General features: G+C 43.9%; 1 protein-coding gene across 2 annotated transcripts in view; it reads left to right on the top strand.

Moving 5' to 3' along the window:
• The window catches only part of LOC146869173 (E3 ubiquitin-protein ligase TRIM39-like), a 68,028-nt gene extending 49,529 nt beyond the window's left edge, over window positions 1-18,499 (top strand). For both annotated transcript variants that reach the window (XM_085641510.1, XM_085641589.1), the window contains exons 8-10: window positions 9,827-9,847; window positions 9,938-9,964; window positions 17,637-18,499. In XM_085641510.1, the coding sequence (XP_085497636.1) occupies window positions 9,827-9,847; window positions 9,938-9,964; window positions 17,637-18,169 (581 nt within the window). In that variant the 3' untranslated portion in view covers window positions 18,170-18,499. The remainder of the gene's footprint in view (window positions 1-9,826; window positions 9,848-9,937; window positions 9,965-17,636) is intronic.
• Window positions 18,500-23,357: the final 4,858 nt, after the last annotated feature.

Below are 23,357 nucleotides of genomic sequence, written 5' to 3'. Positions count from 1 at the left end.
GGTTGTTAACTTATCTTGTAGGGTTCTAAATTGTGATGCAACTGCAAAGATAAAAAAAAAAGTGTACAGCAAGCTCCTCTGAGAGCTGCTCAGATGAGACCTATATATTCTCCAGGCTCGATATGGTCTCTGCCCCCACCACGCCTTCAACAAAGGAGTCAAACCCTTAGGCAAAGTCCTCCCCTACATCCTGAATACGTCCATCGGCAAAGCCTCATTCCCCGAAGCCTGGAAGCATGCAGCTGTCCACGCCCTATTGAAGCCCTCGGACCAGGCCATGCTAGCGAACTATAGATTTCCATCCTAGCATACCCAGCCAAGATCAGTCAACGGACTCTTCACTGAGCGCCTTTTCACCACCAACTCCTCAACACTACGCATTCTGGATTCAGACCCAACTATAGCACAGTGACCGTTCTCACCCCAGCAACAGATGGCATCCAATGATCCTAGACCGAGGAGAAACTGCAGTTCTCACCTGACTCGACTTCAGTGGCGTTTGACGCAGTCTCCAACCAGATCCTGATGAGACGACTGCACAGGCCCTGATTTAAGGGACCTCCCGCTAATGGAGTTGCATATTCTGGAAGAACTTGATCAGCCTGTCGCCTTACTCCTTTGAGGTCTGGTAATTCATCGTCCGAGTACCTCAAGGCTCCTCACTCAACCCCACTTTCTTCCACATATACATGAGCGCCACAGGCCAATGTCATCTGCTCCCAGGGCACCAACATCCTCTCCAACGCTGACCACACCCAATTTATACCGTCTGTCTGACAAATCCCCAACACAAGAAACACATTCAATGCCTGCATGATCAGTGTGGCCAACTGGATGAGTCGAACTATTTCAAGCTGAACATCGACATGACCAGTGATGATTTTTGGAAAAGATGCTTTGTTGTGGGATTCAGACCTCGGACCTGCCTCCATCCTCCAGCCCACATGCACAAAACGTCTGATGGATACATCTGCCTGTGGATTCCTTACCTTTTGAATTGCAGGTGCATGTTGTGGACAATAAACTGAGCCTTCATGTGACTTCTGTCTGCCACCAACACTCCATTCTCACGCACCAGGAATTAAAGTCAAAGCATTAACTTCTAATGTAAAATGGGAAAGAGAACTCATCTGGTGGCTGAATTGCAAAATGTGAAACCACTAAACCTGGTATCAGTCTTGGCTTCCCCACTTGATGAAATTGTGCGATCCTAGGCAATTGGTTAATTTCACTAGGCCTCAGATTTCTTAATTACCACATTAGAGCCCCTTAAAATATACAAGTTCAGGATGTGTGCTGTACAAAACCTTCTCTTGTGTTTTATCTAATAAACTATAATGTTGTTCCGATTGTATAACAACCAAGGATACACACAAGGTGCACCTGACAAATGACTCCCCTCTTGGTTCACTAATGGCATTGACTTCAGAATGGGGGCAGCCCAGTGCTGCTGTTCACCAGGGGGCCGCAATTAAAGGTCAGGAGGGCTGCATGCGCCCCCCCCCCGAGCTGTACCTTGAGTATCCCTTCACTAGAGCATATCATGAGGTAATCCAGAGGGCTGCAGCCTCCCACAAGTTTCCCGGGCTCACTGAATCACTGGATTCAAGCTAACCTGGATGATGAGGGCTGATGCCCCAAAAACGGTCCCAGTAATCTTGTTTCCGGTCCCAGGAAGCTTGTTTCCGTCCAGTGAGGATCTGGCTTGGTAGTTCGGGCTGGACTGTGAGGCACAGGGTCAAGACTGATTTGCATATGGCTGGGTCTAAACTGGGCTGGCATGGTGAGCAAAAGAACAACGGATTTCACACAGATCTATTGACTGGGGGTGAATGTTTGATTTTCTCGCATTCCGTCCATCTGTGTGTCTTTTGCCTCCCACAAGGTTAACATGCATGACAGCCAGGAGGAGGATGATTTCCTTTTTAAATTTTTTTTATTTATTTTGAGAGGTATGAGCACAACACATTATTTAGAGTAAAATGAAAAAACCGGCTGACATAAGAAAATACAAACATAGATCAATACATACAGGGGTACCATTAGGGAATAAAAGACATCAAACATAATTGACTAATATTTATACAACATATTAGACCAAAATAAGAGCTAGTGAGAGATCAACCAAGAAGTGGAGGAATAAAATTGTAGGCATAGTATTATTTATCGATGGTAGAACATCATTACTTTGACCATTCCTCTAAAGGGAGCCAGATCTTAACAGCGAGCTCCCGCCTCCTCCTTCCCCTTAATAAGGACACTGCAGACTCCAAATTGAACAGAGCCAGAATCCTGGCTCTCCAATTAAAAAACATGGGGGCTTCAGGGCTTAGCCATTGAGAGGTAATGCACAACCGAATCATAGACATTGCTACAAACAAAAATGCAGAGACATAAATCGTTCCTTCAGCTATCTCTGTATCTACACACCCAATCATTACCCACTCTGGAGAGATAATGACCAGGATATTCAGTACCGAATTTAAAAAGCACTCCACATCATGGAGAAATTCCCTCAAATTTGGACAAGAATGAAACATATGTATAGCATCTGCAGCTTGAAGGCCGCACCTAGAACAGGAGTCACCCTTCCAGGCTCCCCACTTTGCAGTTTTTGCCGGTGTGTAATATAGGTCGAACATTGCCATATAACTTTGGGTCCGTAAGCTTCCAGATACTAAGACGTAGCTTGCAAAATCCAAAGCTGACCTTATGTCCACCCCAGTCTTACCCAATTTAGTCTCCAACTTAAGAGTTTTGAAGATCAATGTCATCCGAAAGCCCGGATAGCATATGTTGATATATTGTCCCAATTCTAGCCCTTCTTTGACTCAACTCAAATATAATGACCTTTTCAAACACTATAGGGGTTTCATATAGGCGTTTATCAATAAAGCTTCTGATCTGAAGGTATTTGAAAAAGTCATGAGTGTTCAGATGAAATTTGTCCTTTAAGAAAGAAAAAGAGGCCATTTGCCCTCAAACTTAGATCGCCTATATAATTCATGCCTAATAGCTGCCATCTAAAGATAGCCTGATCCTGAAAAATAGAGGGGAGAAGCCGGGCGGCTTTGAAAGGCGTATACAAATTAATTTTCGAAATTGACCATTTATGGCGAATTTTCCGCCAAACTGAAAACATGGTAGCTATGACCTTGAACCTGGTTTTCTTAAAATAACTTGGCTCCAGAATACAAGTGAATATACCCTTAGCGGCCTCACCCAAACTATCTCGTAGATTGTAGGTCTATTAGAAAGCGGAACCTCTGCCCTATCTCCCAGCAACAGTAAACCTAAATGTTGAAGCAAGAGATTAGGGACCGCCCAGCCTCCCCGATCCCTAGGAAGACACATCCACTTGGCTGCCCTTCGTGAGCGACAATACCCCCAGAGGAACCTGTAACAGATCCTTTCGGCCTTAACAAGACTCTTTTGCGAGAGCTCTAGGGCATTAGTTCTAAAAAAAAATAGAGCAATTTTGGGAGGACCAACATCTTAAGTAAGTTACAGCGGCCGTATAAAGAAAGGTGCAGATGAAACCACAGGAACGGTAGAGGGACACATTGCGGTTGATTGGACTACCTGCGTTTTAGAGACGTTCAGCTTATACCCTGATAAATGGCCAAATTGTTCTGCAAGAGTTTTTAAAGCTGGAAAGGCCGAGCTAACATCTCTGGTTAGAACAACAATGTCGTCCGCATAGGCCAGTAACTTATATTCAGTAGTTTCAATCCTAATCGGCCAGATATTTGGATCCTTTTCGATTTTGCTAAGAAATGGGTCGATATACAAGGCAAAGAGCAGGGGTGAACAAGGACACCCCTGCCTTGTACCCCTACTAATATCAAAAGACCCTGACTCCTGACCAGAGATGCGGAGTGTAGCAGCTGGGGAAAAATACAATGCCTTGACAGCCTGAATAAATTCAGCGCTGAAACCCTTCCAGCAAAGCACTGCCCATAAAAAACCCCAGGAGACCCTGTCAAACGCTTTCTCGGCGTCCAACAGGATCACCTTGAGGGGAGCACTGGTAACCTTGGCCCAGTCCAATAGGGCAATTACTCGCCGAACATGGTCGACCGTGTCCCTGCCCGGGATAAACCCATGCTGGCGTATAGAGACTAGCGGGGTAATAACCGCCGCTAGTCTAGAAGATAGGATTTTAGAATAGATTTTGCTATCAGTATTGATTAGAGAAATAGGTCGAAAAGATGAAGGATTTAATTAGGGCTTATCTTTTTTCTTGAAAAGAACGATCGTAGTTTGGCGCCAAGAGTTCGGAATAGTCCCCCTCTGTGCTGCCCTAAAAATTGATAAGATGTCCTGGCAGATCTCCGCGCAAAATACCCTATAGAATTCTAGAGGAATAGCGTCTGGCGAAAGATTTTATTGCCAGCTCAACCTCCTCCCAGGTGATTGGGGCAGAGAGAACTTCATTCTGTCCCATTATGACTTTTGAGGTATCAATATTCTGAAAAAAAAAGCCCTCAAACATAGACTGGGTTGGAGAGTTAACCTTATCATCCATATAAAGCGAAGTATAAAACCTCTGAAAGACATCCATAACCGCCTCTTGGGTGTCCTGAACATTGCCGTGCGGATCCTGGATTCTGGTGATACGATTTGACACACTTTTCTGTTGGAGCCTCTTAGCGAGAATTCTGCCCGAATTTTCCCCAAACTCATACATCGTTGCACGATATTAATGAACTTAGAGGCCAGGTCCTGCCCAAAGAACTCCAAGAGTTTAGCCTTAGTTATAGCAACCCTCTGCTGACTTTGATCTATGTTGCGGCCTTCCTTGATATTGCGTGTTGGTTCCATCTCTGCCGAACTAAGCTCCTCAAAACGTCTCTTAATCTTCTCCTGTGTGGTCTTCAGTCGGAAGGCTGCAAAGCTCTTGGTCTTGCTGCACACTGAAGCCTTAAGTGTGTCCCACACTATACTATCGGAGGCTGTGCCCCTATTAATATTTAAAAATTCTGGTAACCCCTTTCTCATGTGTTCCAAGTAAGCCTGGTTCAATAATACGTTTCTTTCAAATGTCCACGCCCTGGGAGGTCTGGCCAGGCGGAGCAGCGGATATAAGGCTATGAGTGGGTTGTGTTCAGATAAAGTTCTTGAACAAATAGAAATGGAAGATGCCTCTACCACCTGATTGGACATAAAAAAATAATCCAACCGGACCATTTTATTGTGGGGGGGCAGAGAAATATGTATACCCATCTTTATCTTTATTATGCCTATAGCAGACATCGATCAATCCATGTTCTTGAACTAAAGTCTGAAGGGCCTTAAAAACCTTAGGTTTCCTACCAGAATACTTTTGAACCCCTACTAAATCCAAGTTTCCGGGCAAGTTGATATTCATATCCCCACACACAATCATTGGTTGAGGCCATGCTGCTAATTCTATATTTAGATATTTTAGGACTTCAGAGTCGTCCATATTAGAGCCATATATTGTACAGATGGTTAGAGGTCTATTGTCCAGCACTAATTCGACTATGGCCCATCTGCCTAAACTATCCTCTAGAGCCTTTTTACAAACCCCAACCCCTTGTTTCAATAAAATGGCCACCCCTCTAATCATGGCCATCTGCCGAGAGCAAGCAATTAAATCGTAGCCAGGAACTTTCAAACTGTCCCGTTTCCCCCACGGAATGTGTGTCTCTTGTAAACATACGACGTCCAATTGCATAGTATGAATGATTTTAGCAAAAAGGGCCAGTTTTTTACCATTGTTTAGACCACATATATTCCATGAATTCAATCGCAAATTATCCACCCCCATTTGATCTCGAAAGTAGAGCTAATCTCCGATGCATACCAAAATTCCTTTTAATCACAATCCAAATTAAAAATTTTAACATAGCACCAAACCTACAAAAAGCAGTGCCACGACTATAACATGAAACAAAAACCTTCCACCCCCCCCCCCCCCCCCCCGGCGGTGCCCCCCTTAACCTCACCACTAGCTCCAACCCCTCCCTTAATCCCAAAGAAACCCCTCCCACGCCCACCTCCACCCAACCCCTAAACCCCCCTATAAGGCAACAGGACTTAACCACCTCATCCCATCACAAGGACTTGTGTCGGCTCCTCCCCCCCCCGGATCCTTTACCCCAACTTTATACAACACCTGAATGTTTAAGCCATTTGTAAATCATACAATAAAAAATAACAATTTAGTAAGAGGAGCAAGTGCTCCGATCAATAGGCTAAACACCCCTCTTTTAAATCTAGGGCCCCCCTGGAAAGATAAGACAAAAGCATGCTTGACTATACAGAATTTAGAAACTCCTTTGCCTGAATTTCGGAGAAAAAGAATTTAGTCTGGCCCTGATAAATTACATTCAGTTTTGAGGGAAAGAGCAAAAAAGCCTGAGCACCCTTCATTTGAAACGGAGCTATTAGTTGGCGAAGCTGCCACCTCCGCTCAACAGTTGCTGGGCTAAAATCTGGTCTAGCGAAAAATTCGCAACCTTTCCCTGCTCTTTTTCTGTCGAGCCTAGCTAGATCAAAAATGAACTCTCTAGCCAAGAAATTATTCAAACAGATTAATATTGCACGGGGCTTATCTTCAGCCTGGCCGGATTTTTGTCTCTGTTTGAAAGGAAAGCGATGCGCACGCTGTATTTCCAGCTGCCAGTCCCACTGCTTTACATCTAGGAAACCCTTGGAGAAAAGTTCCACGATGAACTGCCTGTCGTCTGACCCCTCCATACCTTCAGGAATCCCTAGGATCCTCAGATTGTTTCGCCTAGCCCTATTTTCAAGGTCAGTTAGCTTCCAAAGTATGTCGTCTTTTTGTGCTTTAATAAGATCGGTCTGACCCTTCTGGGTTGCAACCTCATCCTCCAAAGTGGAGATTCTTTCCTCTGCTTCGAAAGTTCTGGCAGGAATGTCAGAGCAAGTTTTGGCAATTCTGCGTATTGAATTTTGCATCCTACGACATGCCCCTTGTGCGAGCGCTTTCCTGACGTGTTTCTTCGCGGTGAGCCATGATGGACTGATAAATGATTGAAAGTGTTATCTCGCCAGGAGGGGCCTGAAGAGGATCAGCCAGTGTACCACCCAGAGCTAAGGCATCATCCACTAGGCCTGGCTGGGTAGAGAAGGAATAGTCCCAGGCCATTGATCCAAGTGATCCCGGGTCCTTACTTGACAAAAAGATCCCTTGATCTTTCGATTTTGAGGCCTTACGGACCGTGCGAGGGCCACGGGATAAGGTTTCATCCTTGGGCGCTTCATTAGAGTGCCAATCGGCAGGATCACTCATCTGTCAGCTCCCTATCCAAGTCATCGTCCTCTGTTGACCCCGTGTGTTCTGATAGTGAATAAAATTTGTCGGCCCCTTCAAGCTCCCATATAGATTTGTTGGCCCTAAGAGAGACCACTTGGTCCGGTGCATTGGCAAGAGTAGCAGTTAGGACAGTTTCAGACATATGTTGAGAAGGAGTAGCAATGTTCATGTCCTGTGGAACTACAACTCCCATAATTCCATTCCCCGGCAAAGATTTTTTTTCCTGGAGCTCGCTGGCCCCTACACCGGGGGTCGAAGCAGTGCCCCCATTGCAACCAACCGGGGGTACACTGCTAGCAGCGCCGGTGATCGATGGACCAAACGGGCTGTGCTTGTGAAATTGAACGCCCAGAGGAAGAGGGACCTGAATCTCATCCCTGCACGCAGCAGAGACCAGAGCAGCAGCAGTAGGAGTTGGGCTTACTGAAACAGCAACAGCAAATTGGGCCTCTTCCCCCCCCCCCCCCCCCCCCCCCCCCACCCCCACCCCAACTGAGGCCGATGTCTTTGTTCTGGCCGGTTGTAGTTTGAATAGTGCTGGCAGAGTTTGTCTTAGTTTTTTGTTGCCGGTCGCAGCGAGCGCTGCCCGTTTACCATCAGCCTCTCCTGCCGCCAGCTGCAGCTCCTTACTGAAGTTCTCTACAGGACTGACAGTCCGCGCTACTGATGCTCGCGTCTTGGCTGGGGGATTCTTCGCCGGTAGCTTTGGAGCCATTGTCCCGAATGAATACCTCCGCACAGAGGGTGGTAGCGAGAATCCGGAGCAATGGAAGGAAGAACCACACCACAGCCGCAGCAGCTTGCTGGTAAGGATGTTTTGTAATTGTATCAAGCCCCTAAGCTTGGCACTTATTAATTTTTAGAGCTCGTCAGCACAACAAGCAATATTTCATTTTTTTCCTTTTTCTCAGTTTTTTGCCTTTATCACCGGGGTGGGGGGGGGGTTTATAGTCTCAAAGAAGGAAAGAATGTTTTTTCTCCAGGAGAAGACGCTCACACAGCCGAGCGTCCGGCCGCCATCTTGCCTTTGATGCTGCCAAATCCAGATGATAATTCTTGTGGTCAAAGCATTTTATGTAGGTCCTCAAAAGGGTCATACCTCCCAAGACTCTCTTTGTTCCTATGTGGAATATCAGTTTAGTCCTCACCAAACTAATGGGTCCATCCTTTGAGCCTATGCTTTCGTACCCCTTTCAGTTTCTCTTATGGAACGTGGCTTTGCCGTTGTGGCTATTATTTCCCTAAGCCTATGTATCTAAAGCCACACATGCTACAAACAGAAAATGCTATTTTCCCTGTAAGCATGTGTTAATAGCGTGAAGTGCTGTAGATTCACATGCACCCATCCTCCTTCCTGGAACATGTGTTTTTGTTGCAGATCTTACTTTTATAATTTCCCACATCACATTGAATTTTATATACATCTTAATGTTTGTTCATACTCCATTTGTACACACTCGCCCGCTGTGCAAAAAAAAAAATCTAACCTGGAGATGGTGCCTATACACATTGTACAGTAAGAGGAGGAAGTGCATTATACCTTGTGACATGAAAGACTTCTGTGAAAAAAATATGTTGGAGCCCAACATTGAATGGCAAGAGTATGCTAAGTATGTGAAACTACAGCAGTGCATGTTACAAACTGGTGCTTACCAGGCTAAGTAGCATTTTCCTTGCAGGTACATAACTTTTTTTTTTTTTTTTCAACTACCTAATGTAAAGTTACTCATTTTCTCAACTGTCGATAGTTCCAAGGGTGAGTTGGATTTGCTAAGTTTAAAACTTGTGATCAGCAGATAAAACTAGTTGTCTGTAGGGAGAAATTCTCTGAGTTATCTTGCACTCTCCTAGAAGAAAGTTATTGCTTTTGTTTCATTCACTGACTGAACTGTCTAATCAACTGAGTTTTATTCAAAAACACAGTGTATCATAAAAGCTACATAAAATGACATCTCTAAGTTAAAAGCACATCGTTAAAGAAAAACTGGTCGCTAAAATGAGTGTATAAAAACACAGTGGATAGAAACGGGCGTAATCCTCCCCTGTAAACAATAACATTTCTACTACTACTTCCTACGTCTTGTAACAGCCAATATATATCGTGACAATACAACACATATGAACCGGCTCGGTAGCGTTTGCATATAGATAAAAGCTGGGCGACATTGCACAAATCAAAGTTGTTATAGCAGCGGCTTAAAAAAGCATTTTCTCAACACAAAAACTGAATATGAATAGTACTTTGCTTGGAAACGTTCTCACATGGGCAGAACTCGAGATCAGAGGCCCAGATATTAATATTTGGAAAGGTTGTTAGATAACGAAAAATATCCAGTCAGGACGACTCTGTGCCGCTAGTTATTTACATTATGTTATGTTGCATTTGTAAAGCGCTAATCACCACAGGTCTCTAAGCGCTATTACTGACCGAACTATCACTGTCCAGTAAAGCAATAAATATTCAGCTGGTAGAAGAGTGCAGATAATCACAGATTTTCATTTTTTCCCCCCCTCCCACAGAAAGATTTCCTGCTGAAGTTGGTAAGTTTGTTCAGTAGTACATATACATATTTCATTGTGATAATTGCATGTGTGTTCTTAACAAGTCTATGTTTTTTTTTTTTCCGCCAGAGTTGAGATGGGCCCGCAGCTTTACAGGTACCGGAGGAGGCTCCTCACTGAATGTGCTCCCCACGTCTTCTCTCTGTTGGCCTCTGACGTTCCCAGCATCCCTTTATGCGAGACCCATCGGGCAGCGGGAAGTGTAAAACTGCACTTATGATTAGTTGAATTTACCATAGTATGCTGTTGTGTGTTGTTTAAACCCACACAAACTGTTACTCTCTATGATTTTCTTGTGTTTACAACTTTGATAATGTAAGCTACAAACTGTGACGAGTCTACCCGTGCCTCATGGAACTGTTCTGCTGCATCCTGTTAGATAGGAGAAGGGTCGACTGGGAGAGGATGTGGCCTTACGGCTAGAGCGGTCGACCTCGAAGCTGGGAAACAGGGTTCGAGTCTCGGCAACGACGCTCAACATCCTGTGATTCTGGGCAAATCACTTAATCTCCCTGTGCCTAACAAAAATGAATGTGTCCTAGTGTAACAAAACTGGTGCTCATGTAAAGCGCTCTGATACCCGATGTCTCTGGTGTAGTTCGTGCTATATAAAACTCTAAAAAAAAAAAAAAAAAAAAAAAAAATCTGGTTCTGCGTATGCAAGGGAGGTGTACAAATAGCTATCCTGCTGAGCCGAACTGTCTGGTACGTTTGTGGAAAGTGATATGATTGTTGAGGTAGGTCGGTTTGGTGTTAGGCCACGCTTTGTATGTGCGCATGGTGATTTTGAAGTGTGGCCATTAGTAGACTGGGAGCCATTAGCAGTTTTAGAGCTTCGGGGCGATGTGGGTGCAAAGGTAGTTTGCGGGTGAGTTTGGCTGCTAAGTTCTGTATGGGCTGCAGTTTTCCGGTCAATTGTCTTTGATGACTAAATGGAGTGTATTGCAGCTTGCTCGTCTTGAGGGCCTGGGGGACTCTTCAAGTGCTGGTTGGAAGCCACTTGGAAAATCTTCTTGAGTAGCTTGAGTGTGTAGAAACAGAAGTCAGAGACTGCGTTTATCTGGTTGTCAGTTACTATATTGAGGTTCTTTGCATGGTTGGCCGAGTTGGGAGTGGGTTAGAGTTTACTCTTGTCACCAAGGTTCCGAAGATGACTGTCCGTCTTGTCCGTGTTGTGCTTGAAGCAGTTGGTTTTCATCCATCTGGCAACTGCAGGCATGCATGCTGCAAAGTTGGTCTGGTTGTTTGGTGTATTGTTGTAGCCGGGAAAGATGAGGTGGGTGTCATCCATGTACAATATCAAATAGACTCCGTGGGAACAGGTGGGGCTGTGTGCGTTGAACAGTGTGGACTGAGCAGCAATCTTTGTGGTACTCTGCAGATGGCAGCGGCAGCCAAGGTGAAAGGAGTCCGGCTCACTGACGGTGCAAAATGAGCACATCCAATGGAGCACGGGTCCTTGAATGCTGGCATCATGCAGACATTGAATGAGGATGGGGTGGGAGATTGTCGATGGAGGCCCACAGATCTAATCTGATGAGGGCCTGGGTGTCTTTGTCCATTCGAATGTCATCCGTGGTAGTGATGAGAGTGGTGTCAGTGCTGTGGGTGGGTGGGTCTGATCGCTGATCTAATGGCGTTGAGGAGATGGTTTTCATTGAATTGTGTGATGAGATGTTTGTTTATGATTTTCTCCATGACTAGCCACGAAGTGCAACAGAAAAAAATACTAGTAGTAGGTTATTGTCTTAGGGGCTGCTGAGGGTTTCTTTAGTAGAGGGAGAACTGTGGTGTCCTAGAAAGGGGCTGTGTTGATTGAGTAGTTCAGTATTGTGATGAGGGCTGTGTGAGATTGGGGTCCAGTCCTCTAGTGAAGACATGGTGCAGGCATGGGTCTGAGGGTGCCCCAGACTTTATGGATTGCATGGCTGCTGTGGACTCTTGGGTGGTAATGGTGGGCCAGGTCGTCAGGATTGTCATCTATGTTGTGACCGGCAGGATGGTGGAATGATGAAGGGGTCTGGTTGGCACTTGAAGTTGTTGTAGATGCTGGTGATGTTGCAGCTGAAGAAGAGGGACAGTGGGTACAGAGGTCCTGTCTAGGAATGTCCCTGGTGGAGCTTGCTGCTCGACAGGGACTTATCACAATGGCAAAGATTTCCTTGGTGCTGTTTGCTCTACTTATGATGCTGTCTGTGACAGCAGAATGTTTGGTAACTTTGATTTGTTGGTGGTAGCATCTGAGGGACCTGTAGGTGACACCCTGGCAGTGCCCGCATCTGCGTTCTAGTTGCTTGCAGTGGCATTTCGTGCGTCTGAGGTTTTCTATGTACCAGCTTGCGTGTCCTCTGGTTCGGGTTGGTTTGTGGTTTTGAGTGGGCTGGGGTGTCTGTATAAGAGGTGATCCAGGCATTGAACTTTGAGATTAATTTGGGGAGGTCATTGAGGTATTGCTGTCAGTGGTGTAGGAGCTCCATGGACCAGGATTCTTCTGAGATCTTTTTCCATTCGTGTGCAGATTTGGCGATGGCATTCCTGCGTTGGTCTGGGAAGAGTAGGTCTAAGTGAACGAGGGCGTGGTTGGACCAGGTGATGGGTGTTATGGGAACAATAACAGCAATCCCAACAAGGGCTGTTCAAGCTGCACAACCACAATTGGTGATTCCTGGAATTAGCTCCGTGACTGAGGATGCCGCTTATGTTGCAGTTGACGGTGATGTAGAGTTTGAAAGGTGTGTGTTCTATGTTGCTGTTGGAGCTTGCAGTGGGGTTAAAACATTGGATGTTCTTTTTGAAGATGATAGCAAGCCCACCTCCTACTCAGTTAGGTCTGTGCTGGCTTCTGATCTTCTATCTTTGGGTGATGTTGAGACCCAACATCGGAGTGAGCCAGGTTTCGAGCAGGTCGAGTGAGGGGTAGTGCAGCAGGTTGCAGGTTTCTGTGGCATGTTTATTGATGGTGTGGAGGAGGAGTCAGGATAGACAGTGGTGGGGACGGAGAGTAGGAGTGTCGGATGTGCATGGTCGTTTGCGTAATGTGTGTTTGGTGGGGTAGTTGTAAAGGGGGTGATGTAGAAGTGGCAGGTGTAGCGGGAAAAATGTTTTTGTGTCAGCTAGCATGACTGCAGTAGAGCTGGTAGGTGTCGGGTTCAGGGCAAGGAGAGTAGTGGTGGAGTAGCGTGGTGGTAGGAGGACTAGGGTCCTGGTGCTGGGCACCAGCGATCTGAGGACAGGCCCTGATGAAGTTACCTTTGGGAAGCCTGCTGTATGCATCTGCGCTGCAGCCATGTTCCAGTAAGAGTGGGAGGGAGGAACTTAAGAGTGGGCGAAGACATTTGGCGTGCAGCGGGAAGCAGACGTGGAAGAGGAGGTGGGAAAGGCCACCGATGGAGGAGAAGGGTGCAAAATAGTGGGAGAACGACAAAGCAGGAAGAGGTAAGGGTGGCAGAAACACTAGAGAGTGAGATTAGATTAAAGGAGCAAACTAGGTGTAACGGATGAGCGTGAGGCCAAAGAGGCAAGGTAGAGAGTGTGAGCACACAAAATCTTGTGGGAGGAATGCTTGCAGTTTGTGTAACCACTCGCAATCACTTGGGGTAGCATTCTAACCCATCCCTCTTTTTCACACCATGCCACTTCAGTTTAGACTCTGCCATATGCAAATCAGTCTTGACCTTGCTCCAATAGGAGCAGTCCAGACCGAACTGCCAGGCCAGGTCCTCCCTGAACCAGAGGACCAGCATCCCAAAAGTTGTTTCGCCCCAATTGCTGCTCTTCAGTCTTGTGTACTTGGTTCCTGCGGTACAGAGTGAGTGCGATGCCAAAGAGGCCACAGAGGCAAATAATGAGTGGCAAATTCAGTAACATGAGGAAAAGAGCGAGTGTAAAGAACCACCAATAAAGAGTATGGAATGCAAAGAAAAACATCACCTTCAGGGCTTGGCTTAAAAATGGAGTGAGACCTTTCTGGAAAACAGTACTTTCCAATGTAATCCTTGAGGTCTCTGAGCAGTGATACGTCCTTGTGTCTGTCTATAGTGGTTGTTTCCAACTGGTCAGTCTAGATTGGGTTTACAGCTCTATTGCTGCAGAGGATGCTATCCTAGAACCAAGAACAGGAAGTCAGAAACTGCATTGACATGCAGATAAATCACCTACCAATTCTGCACAATGAATCGAATTCCAAGCAACTCTTTGTCTTGCTAGTGACCGTTCAATAACAATCGTCACATTATTTTTTTATCCTTCTATTATGGAACTGAACATATGCTGCTTCTAAAGAATTCCGTATTCTTCCCTCTTTCCCTGGTTTTTACATGAGGTTAGAGTTCTTTCTGCAATTGGTCTAACTCTCTTAGTAAGAAAAGGGGACAGAGAAAAGACTGGAAGGAGAAGAGACACTTTTTAACATAGCAGTGGCAAGGTACTTTAACATAATCCAAAGTTTCTTGCCCAGAGCTTCTTGACATCTAATTATAATTGTTCTTGCGCGGTGACGTAGTCCTTCTGGGCACTACCTTTCCATCTCCATTGGGTAGTGTGCTAAAGTATTGAGTGGAAAAGACAGTCGATGGACGGAACGCAGAACAAATCAAACCGTTCACCCCCAGTCAAGAGATCTGGGTTAAATCCATAATTCTTTTGCTCACCATGCCACCCCAGTTTAGACCTGGACATATACAAATCAGTCTGACCCTGTGCCTCATGGGAACAGTCCAGCCCGAGCTGCCAAGCCAGGTCCTCCCTGGACCGGAAACAAGCGTCCTAGGACCGGTTTCGGGTTGGGGCATTGTTGTGCTAGCATGTCATTGACTAGTGACATTGGAGAGTTGTCAGATTGTATTGCTTCATTTACATTCTAGACCACAATACAAAAGCTGACACTGCCATTGGGATTTGGTGCCAAAACAATCCATGAACTCCAAGCACTACAAGATGATTTGATAATGCTGCTCTCGCAGTATCTTTGTGTCGACCGCCTTGCTACAAGCCTCCGGAATGCAGTATGGGCTTTGATGAATAGCGATGCTAGAGGGTATTAAAATGCAATATTGGATGAGATTGGTGTGACTGTTCTTTTACCAGGGCTACTAATTCCAGTGTATTCAACAGGCCTCGTAGCCTCTGTCTCTTCTTGTCTCTGCTTCTCCCTGCTGACCTGATTTCCTTGTTCCAGGAGGATGAGTTTAGGATGTTTAGGATTTGTTTAGGATTTCAGGATGTTTAGGATTTGTTTAGGATGGGCAATGCTACCTCTGGAGTCTGTTATCAGAAGCGGGGTAAGGGGTGCCAGATGACTGGATCTTATTGTGGTCTTTTCACCTTAACAAGTCCATGTTAGTACATGGAGAACTGCTACTCTATAGGTGGCTGAAGTAACATGTTGTACAGAAGTATATGGCACTTTCCACTGTTCTAATGGTTTCCTTTCTGCTGTAGGTAGAAGAGTTAATACTTTATCCCTAGTACTGGATTCCTTTAACCTGGTGTTTCAATTGACACACCCCACTGGATATGAATAGTTTTTAGGCGTTGACCCACACTTCATGTGGTGCTCTTTAATGGGTTGAACATATTGTTACCATCATCCAATGCTACTTTTCACCTGATCAGTTGGTAAGTAGCATCACATACATCTATGATGCTGTGGATGCCCACTTTAGATCAACAATGCCTAAGATTGACAACGCCAATTTAATCATGTCCCAGTATCTAAAAACACTAGGACGAGTTAGTCCTTTCAGTCAAAAATTGTAAACATGTTTCATGGCTAAAAAAAAACCTAATCCGATAATCCACATTCATCAGTACACGGCGTCTCTTTTTTACACCTATTTCGACTCCCTTCTTAAGTAACCCTACTCATCCCCAGCAGGGTGAGGAACCGGACCCTATTGTCCCTGATTTTCCTACCACCATGATGCCCTTTTGAATGTATTTATTCTTTTCCATCTATGATTTATTCTTTGGTTGACTGAGTAGGCTGTAGCTAATTATCACGAAGTTCCTTCAGAGGAGAAAAATCCTCTGGCTTTTCCCCTGTCATATAGATTTCTTTTCTAAACCTTATCCAATATGGCTTGCTGTTATAAAATAGCTTTAATATCTAGCATGGGGTGTGTACCTGTAGTATCTGCTGCCTGATAGGCTACTTGTAAGCCCCTGCCAGGTGGGCAGCTGTTTGTTGTGTCCACCTTTCAGGGGCCAAGCAGAATTTATGAGCAATCCCTGGGTATCTTTGAAGGGCAAAGGAGAGTACGTTTGGATGAACCTTGGCATTGGCTATGCCATCAGTAAAGATTGTGGCTTGGACCCGTCGGTTCTGTGACATACCAGCAGCTCGGTCTTAGAGGGCTGTTTGTAGGGCTTCATTTTCCTGTCATTCAGTTCAGTACTGTCCACACATACGTTTATGAAAACCTTAGTTCTTAAAATATAAAACCATAAAATGCCTTATGTCTGCGATTAGCTTGTAGATTCCTACTATAAACCAGCTATAATTCTTAACCACTTCTAAACATCCACATTGCGTCCTAGTTAGCTGGAAGTGGCGTTGTCCCTTAGCTATTGGTTGTACATCCACATCTAGGAGTGCTGGGTATTCCGCGGCATCCCAACGATCCACACTTCTCAGACCACAGTGAGCTCAGACAATAGGCAAGACACTATTGGGAAAATGCTTCAACTTTATCTTTATTGAACCATCGAAGTAGAAAATAGAGTATCCAAGTGTGCATCCTTGTCCAGATGCTGGATGGCCGCTTTGAATGGGTTGCTTCCTCCCAGGACTGCTGTGATCTTCACCCCTCATGCAAAGAAAAAAGAATGGGCTCTGTTAGAACAACTATAACCATTTTCTTTTAAACATTCGTCATCGCCGACCCCATCCCATTCGGCATACTACTTCGATGGACACCTGCTGTGTTCTGAGATTTTTTTTTTTTTATCTGGGTATTTCTGCAGCATGATATACTCAATAAATTATAAAATCTTTATTTCAGTTTATAATACCATAAAAGATACAAACATATAATTCCTTGTCAATAGTGCTCGAAATAGAATTGGTACCAAAAAAAAAACATTCCGTACACCAGATTCTAAGGAGTCCTTTTTTTCCAAAATACAGTCTTATTAACACGAAATAGATCCACAAGAAACATAACTCACCATTTAAAATCACTATTAAGAAGGGCTAGGATAAAAACTAAAGTGCAAGTGCATTTGTTTAAATGACAATTGTCACAGTTGTTATACTGTAAAGCCCAACTACTGTATATATAGATAGTCATTATTGGCTATTGTTTCATTTGTGGTACGTACAGTGCACCTGATGTTTGGCAGTTTAGAAAGGATCCAAATGCAGACAGACATTTGTGTTTTTAATATAAAAGTAAGCATAATGGTATATTTGGCCACCATTGGAAAAATCCAGGGTCGTGGGAACGGTCTGTGATATATTCTCATTTAGTTTAAGGATTGATAGTTCCGTAATAAAACACCTTGGATGGTATGTAAGTGCTCTCTTTCCAAGCTGGCTATCAAAGAGGGAGACTGAAGAAATATATAGCATGCTTTACATACACACATCGCTAGACTTGGGACTTTAAAGTAGAGTCTTTTTTTCAGTTTATATAGTTAAAAAGTTTTAATCTAATGAATTTATTTCTACGCTGATTGTGAAGTTATTCTGATTGCCTAGAAGTAGCATGATTGTCTTGAAAGGAATGGCATAGCCAAGCACTAATTAAATTTATTTTTTTCTCTTTAGTTGATGTTATTTTAGACCCTGAAACTGCTCATCCCATTCTCATTCTGTCTGAAGATCTGAAAAATGTGAAGAGTGGGGCGCGGAACAAGAAACTGCCCAATAGCCCTAGAAGATTTCTGTATTATCCTTTTGTCCTTGGACGCGAAGGCTTCAGCTCAGGCAGGCATTATTGGGAAGTGGAAGTTGGACAAAAGACACGTTGGATTGTAGGAGTTTGCAACGATAATGTGAACAGGACAACAAAGAGTTCCCTCACACCCAAGGATGGATATTGGGCAATATTCTTGGTGCATGGCAAGTCTTACGGTGCTCTGACCACCCCTCCATCGCGCATAAGCCCAAAAGTGAGCCCCCGAGTTGTTGGCGTTTACCTGGATTACGAGACAGGGAGACTTGCATTTTATGATGTTGATGCACGGTCTCGGCTCTTTGCTTTCCCTCTGTGCTCTTTTACTGGTACCCTGCACCCCATTCTCTGCCCAGATCACAGTGATGGTGGAAAAAATACTGGAGCACTACGGATCCGTCAGTAACTGGGAAGGGAATCCAGGTTATATATGATCGGTATACGGTGTGAAGTAAGAGCAGGTCACCTGCTGGCCAAATAACATACTTTATTTAAGGTACAAGCTACCATTCAGCATTTAATGCTGCATCTAGTATTCTAGCTGCTAAGAGATATGTGGCCACCCTGTTTGACAAACCTGAGGCCGCCACTAAAGGTGGCGTTTTTCTTTGTTTGCTGCATAAACTGTGACTATTTTAGGTCCTGGTGGATTTTCATTTCCGAGTCTGTCGCAGCCCTACAGTTCACCATCATTTGTGAGAACCCTAATGCTATTACTTAAATTATTCAAAATCTGTGGTTGTTTTTTTTTTTTTGTTGTTGTTTTGTTTTTTGTTTTTTTTAATACAAGCAGTTACCTGAGTGGGACAATGCATTCCTGTTTAACAGATTGCTTCTATTTGCTGCAGACATGCAGAACCCCTGCATGTTTAAACTGAAACTTGCACTCATCTATATCACACTGTTTCTTTGAAAGTGGTTTCCAGCGACTTTCAAAGTTCTTTATTCATTGAAGGCTCAAAAATATGACATCCGCAACTATATTTATTGTCTGTAAACAGTTTTTCTCAATGCACATAAGGTCAGTGACTCGCAGGAAATGTTTACTTGTGCTTAAGATATAATTGAGGTTGACAAAATACTACACAAGACAGAGTAATTATTTAATAGACCTAGAATCCAACACCACAACATTTAGAATGCATGTTTTGCAATGCAATGTGGTACATACACTACAATGGTTAAATAAATAAAAATATCTTTAGATGACCTAAAATGTCCTTAAATTCCTAATCCTGCATTTCAAATTGGACAGCCGGTCAGTCCTGTTAAGTCCACCAGTTGAAATCGGTCTACTGTTAAGTGCACAAGAATAGAATCCAACAGATTTATAGGTTATTTAAAAACAATTGTATGCATAATGCGATCTATGCAACATATGCCCTGTGCAATTCCATGCATTGAGATCTAGGAAGGAGGAGAGTTGAGAACTGAAAAAGTCACCTGATTGCTGATATTCTGCCCACATGATTAAAAAGTTCCTGGAGGGTCTTAAATGTTAACCTCCTGAAGCCTGCGGATAAACCTATCCAAGAATGACCTCACAACTATAATCCTTCCAGAAGATGAATCTCCTGAATATGACATCAAATCTGGCTTATTCAGTGTGGGTTACATCAGCTTGAAGGAGTAAGAATTGACGAGATGTGAGCTGTAAATACTCATGAGCCGTATATGGTAGTCCATTAGAGCAAGCTGTCCATAGGAACTCTTAATCTTTCCTTCCAAAGGTCTTGCCATCTTTCTTTCCCAGTATGAGATCCAAAGCAGAAAGTTTGCCTCATAACTTGTAAGAAAGTCCTAACATTTTATTTTGATACGAATAATGATCAAAGTAAGTAAAAAGATCTGTTTGAAAAATATAGGAGTCTTCCTGAGCTGATGTAGTACAGCAGCTTCAAAACTATAGCTGAACTGATAGGATCTTGTGTTAACACTTTAAAAGCAGACCGTCCCTTCACAAGGCCTGTTTTCGAAGTGGTAGAGCAGTAGCTGATAACTTCTCAAAATATGTTGCAATTAGTGAGATTTGTAGAGTGGCTACTTGAGTATCACTCAACCCACGTTTTGGAAGTTCTTGGCAGGAGTGCAGTAATTACGAGCAGGGTACATTGGGCACTTGATGAGTTATCCATTAATATGCCTGTTGGGAGGCCCTAATATCTTTTCTCGTCTTCATCCTTGAACAAATCTAGTGTCTGCTCGCACCAGTTTCCAAGTGGGTGGACGATGCTGAGAGCGGGAGGCACGATTCAGCCAATATTTTCAAAAAGGAGAGATGTCATGTTCCAGAATTTTGACTCCTCCTTTCAAACCTTGCTTTCTGGATGTTGCAACCTATTGGTGCATGCTCGAGCAGGCTTCTCTCGGTTCCCTCTGCTTTCACTTAAAGAGCTGTGAAGTACGACAGTGGCGCTGTGACTGCTCTGCTCCCAAAGGTCCTTTGTCCCTCCCATTGGGTGACCAACATGTTCTTGGGTAGCCCCTCTGACATCATGCCTGTGGTCCACCACGCACACTGTAGCAGCCCCAGATCCGAAAAATCCTCTCATGCCCCAGACCTAGTCAGAAACCATTTCCTGGCGTGTAAGAAACGCTGCCTTTCGGTGTTTCAAAGACACGCCCTCTGCATTAGGAACTGTTCTTTGGCAAAAGAGGAAACTGGCGGCATGCCAGGCTAGACATTTTTTTTTATTTTATCTAAACCACGACTTTTTCACAAGCTTATTTTGAAAAAAATCCTAATGGAGAACTCTAAATTAGGCGTGCTTACTATCGGCGGTACTTCTGTCATCTCATGCGCTTGTCAGCCCACCCACTCAACTGTACGTGTGACCCTAAGTCTGGTTACCCTGCCATGGAAAGACCACCTTTCTAACTACAAGTATTTGCTCTTCACCTTTCTCCACATTGCGATTTAAGAGTTAGCCACTTTTAATGCTTTGGTAGGTCCATAATCAAAGGACAAGTGAGGGGGAGCCCACAACCCCATAGAGAATGGCCCAGCCAAACGTGGAACTCTCGATCTGGAAACTTGGAAGTTAGCAGGCTACCTTGACATGAAGACCTGGTCGTTTTTCCTTTTTTTAAATTTGTTTTCGTGAAACAAACCCACATAGAGGCGGATTGGTGCAAAGCGAATTGTCTGGGACATGTTCAATATTTTCCTACATAGCACCACCTTGCTGTCTAATAGGGCTGAACTCCTGACGGTGAAAAGTTGTCGGTAGTATATTATGGACTATTAGCTATAGATTTTCATTGGCAGAGAAGACTACACCTGTGCTGTCAGAAATCACACGAGAAACTAAAACGAGCGGAGGGTGAATGGTGAAATAGCAACTTTTTTAGATGGCCGATTGCCTGGTACTTCCTATGTCTTAATGAGGCCCTTATTATTCTGGAACCAATTGGTACCTGGGTCTTTTGAGCGTTAAAGATGCAAGTCAGTCCATGTTCCAGCATTAAAGTTCTAGCTTAAAAGAATTTCTCCATGCCCAAAATAATCATAGGAGTCATTTAAGAAAGGAGTTGTTCTAAAGCATTTCTTATGACTTGCATATTTCATTATATCCTTCGTGCAGTACTTTAGGTGTGGGATTGGTGGGGGGGGGGGGGGGGGCAGAGATAGGCGTGTGGGTGGGGTTCCCTATTTCATTATGGTTAATGAGATTTGTTTTGTCCAATTTCCTTATCTGTGTCAGGCAGCTATGTATGTCTCTCCTAGACCAGTTGGAGAGAAGAGCTTTGATTCCAAATACGTCATTACAACACAACTGTTCAGCCAAAACAAATGCATTTACCTTACTGTTCAGATCCCCATTGATACGTGACTCCGCACCGCACCCCATGCATCTTAGTTCATTCACCTTTTAAAAAATATATACTACCCATGACAGTCACTCAGTATTTCATCCTTCGACGTTAAAGAAATGCCCTCCCCCCCCCCCCCCCCCCCCCCGTAAAGAGTGGGGAAGTTATAGTTTACTTGTATCAACACAAAGGTCATCTCATCTTCCTACAACTTTGAAGAGAGGCTGATTTAAGGATGTAATTTGCTCCCGAGAGACTAAAATGAAAAATGGTGTTCTTTCTATCATAGCTAGCAAATCCAACATCTCATTCATAGATACATAAGTTGACACTGAAGGCAGATGGATTCTGTTTAAATTATCATAAGATGGTTCGCTTTTTATTTTTTTATTTTATTAATCCTTCATGCGGAACCTTGGGTCTGAAAGAGAGGAAAAGACAGAGGGGAGGGCTTGCTGGTGGCTTCAAGAGTGTTCTTTTTTTTATTACATTATTGATACTAGGTTTTATTTTTTATTTTCTGTGCTCAGACCACTCTCTATCTGTTTCTGAAGCTCTTACACTAGAACAGTTGGAGGGATGAACTTGGAATCCAAGGACTCATTTGAAAACAAAACTGATCAGCTTTCACAAATGCGTTGACCTTACTGTTCCGCTCCCCGTAGAAAAACGTCTCTATACTGTATTCCCTTTTAAAAAACATACTATGCATATGCAGAGCCAAATGACAGTCACTCAACTGGCAAAAAAAACTGACCGCTTCCACCCACAAAGAAATCACACCAAATCTAGCCAAAACTCCATATTTCCTCCTCCACAGAGCCTAGTGAACACCCGTCAGACTAGCAAAGGGGGTCCAAAGTAAGACCATACATTTTGGAGCTGTAAAACATCTACTGGCGACGTAGTCTGTTTGTTTAAATGTCCATTTTTATCTGACTGCAGTGGTAAGTGATTTGCTTACATAATGAAATTTTTTAAGGCCAACCGCCTAAAAGATTCCCTTATATAGATTTGGGGCTCTTGATGCGGCATCTGCCACCTCGTGTAAACAAATCAGCTCCCCTCCTGCTGGATCTTATGTTCAATCAATCAGGGGTTTATAAAGCGTGCTACTCACCCGCGAGGGTCTCAAGGCGTGCTGGGAGGGTGGGGGTTCATAAAACATTCTTCAACTGTTGAAAGGACATAAGCAGAGTCTCCATCCATGCATGGTGGTTAGTACTGATATTCACAAGAGGCACACAAATAATTATAGTGAAACTAGCCCTGTATGTATTCAAATAAAGGTTTATGGGACAAACTGAACTCGCATGCTAACAAAATCAAACCTCCTTGACTCATTTAATGATACCACTTCGTACTTGTACAATAAAGGACCATTAAACCACGTAGCAGGCATACTACCCTTCGTCGGTCTCACTCCTGACAGACTGAAGCACTAGATATGGTCTAGTCTGGTCTAATTGACCAAAACCTCTTGCTCTCTCTCCTCTATCTCTTAATCTTTCTCGCCACTGTTTTGGGCTCAGAATGAACACTTTAGTTTCCATCAGTGTTTATCTAGCGGGCTTCCTCCACTGTGTCCTCAGTTTATACAATTCGCAAACAATTCCAGTAATACTGGTACCATGCATTATATAATATCAGGATGCTTAAATTGTGTTCTCTCAATTTACTCTAGTCAGCTAAACATAGGGGAGTTCTAGGTCAGAACTGTAACAACTACTATTTGCTTTCATTTTTTATGTAAAATTAGTAACGTTTATTTGAAATTGTGG

Source organism: Triturus cristatus, chromosome 1_1, assembly GCF_964204655.1.
Source record: "Triturus cristatus chromosome 1_1, aTriCri1.1, whole genome shotgun sequence".
In the NCBI taxonomy this organism is placed as follows: Eukaryota; Metazoa; Chordata; class Amphibia; order Caudata; family Salamandridae; genus Triturus; species Triturus cristatus.
The sequence above is the reverse complement of the archived record's forward strand: the minus strand, read 5'-3'. Positions and strand labels throughout refer to the sequence as shown.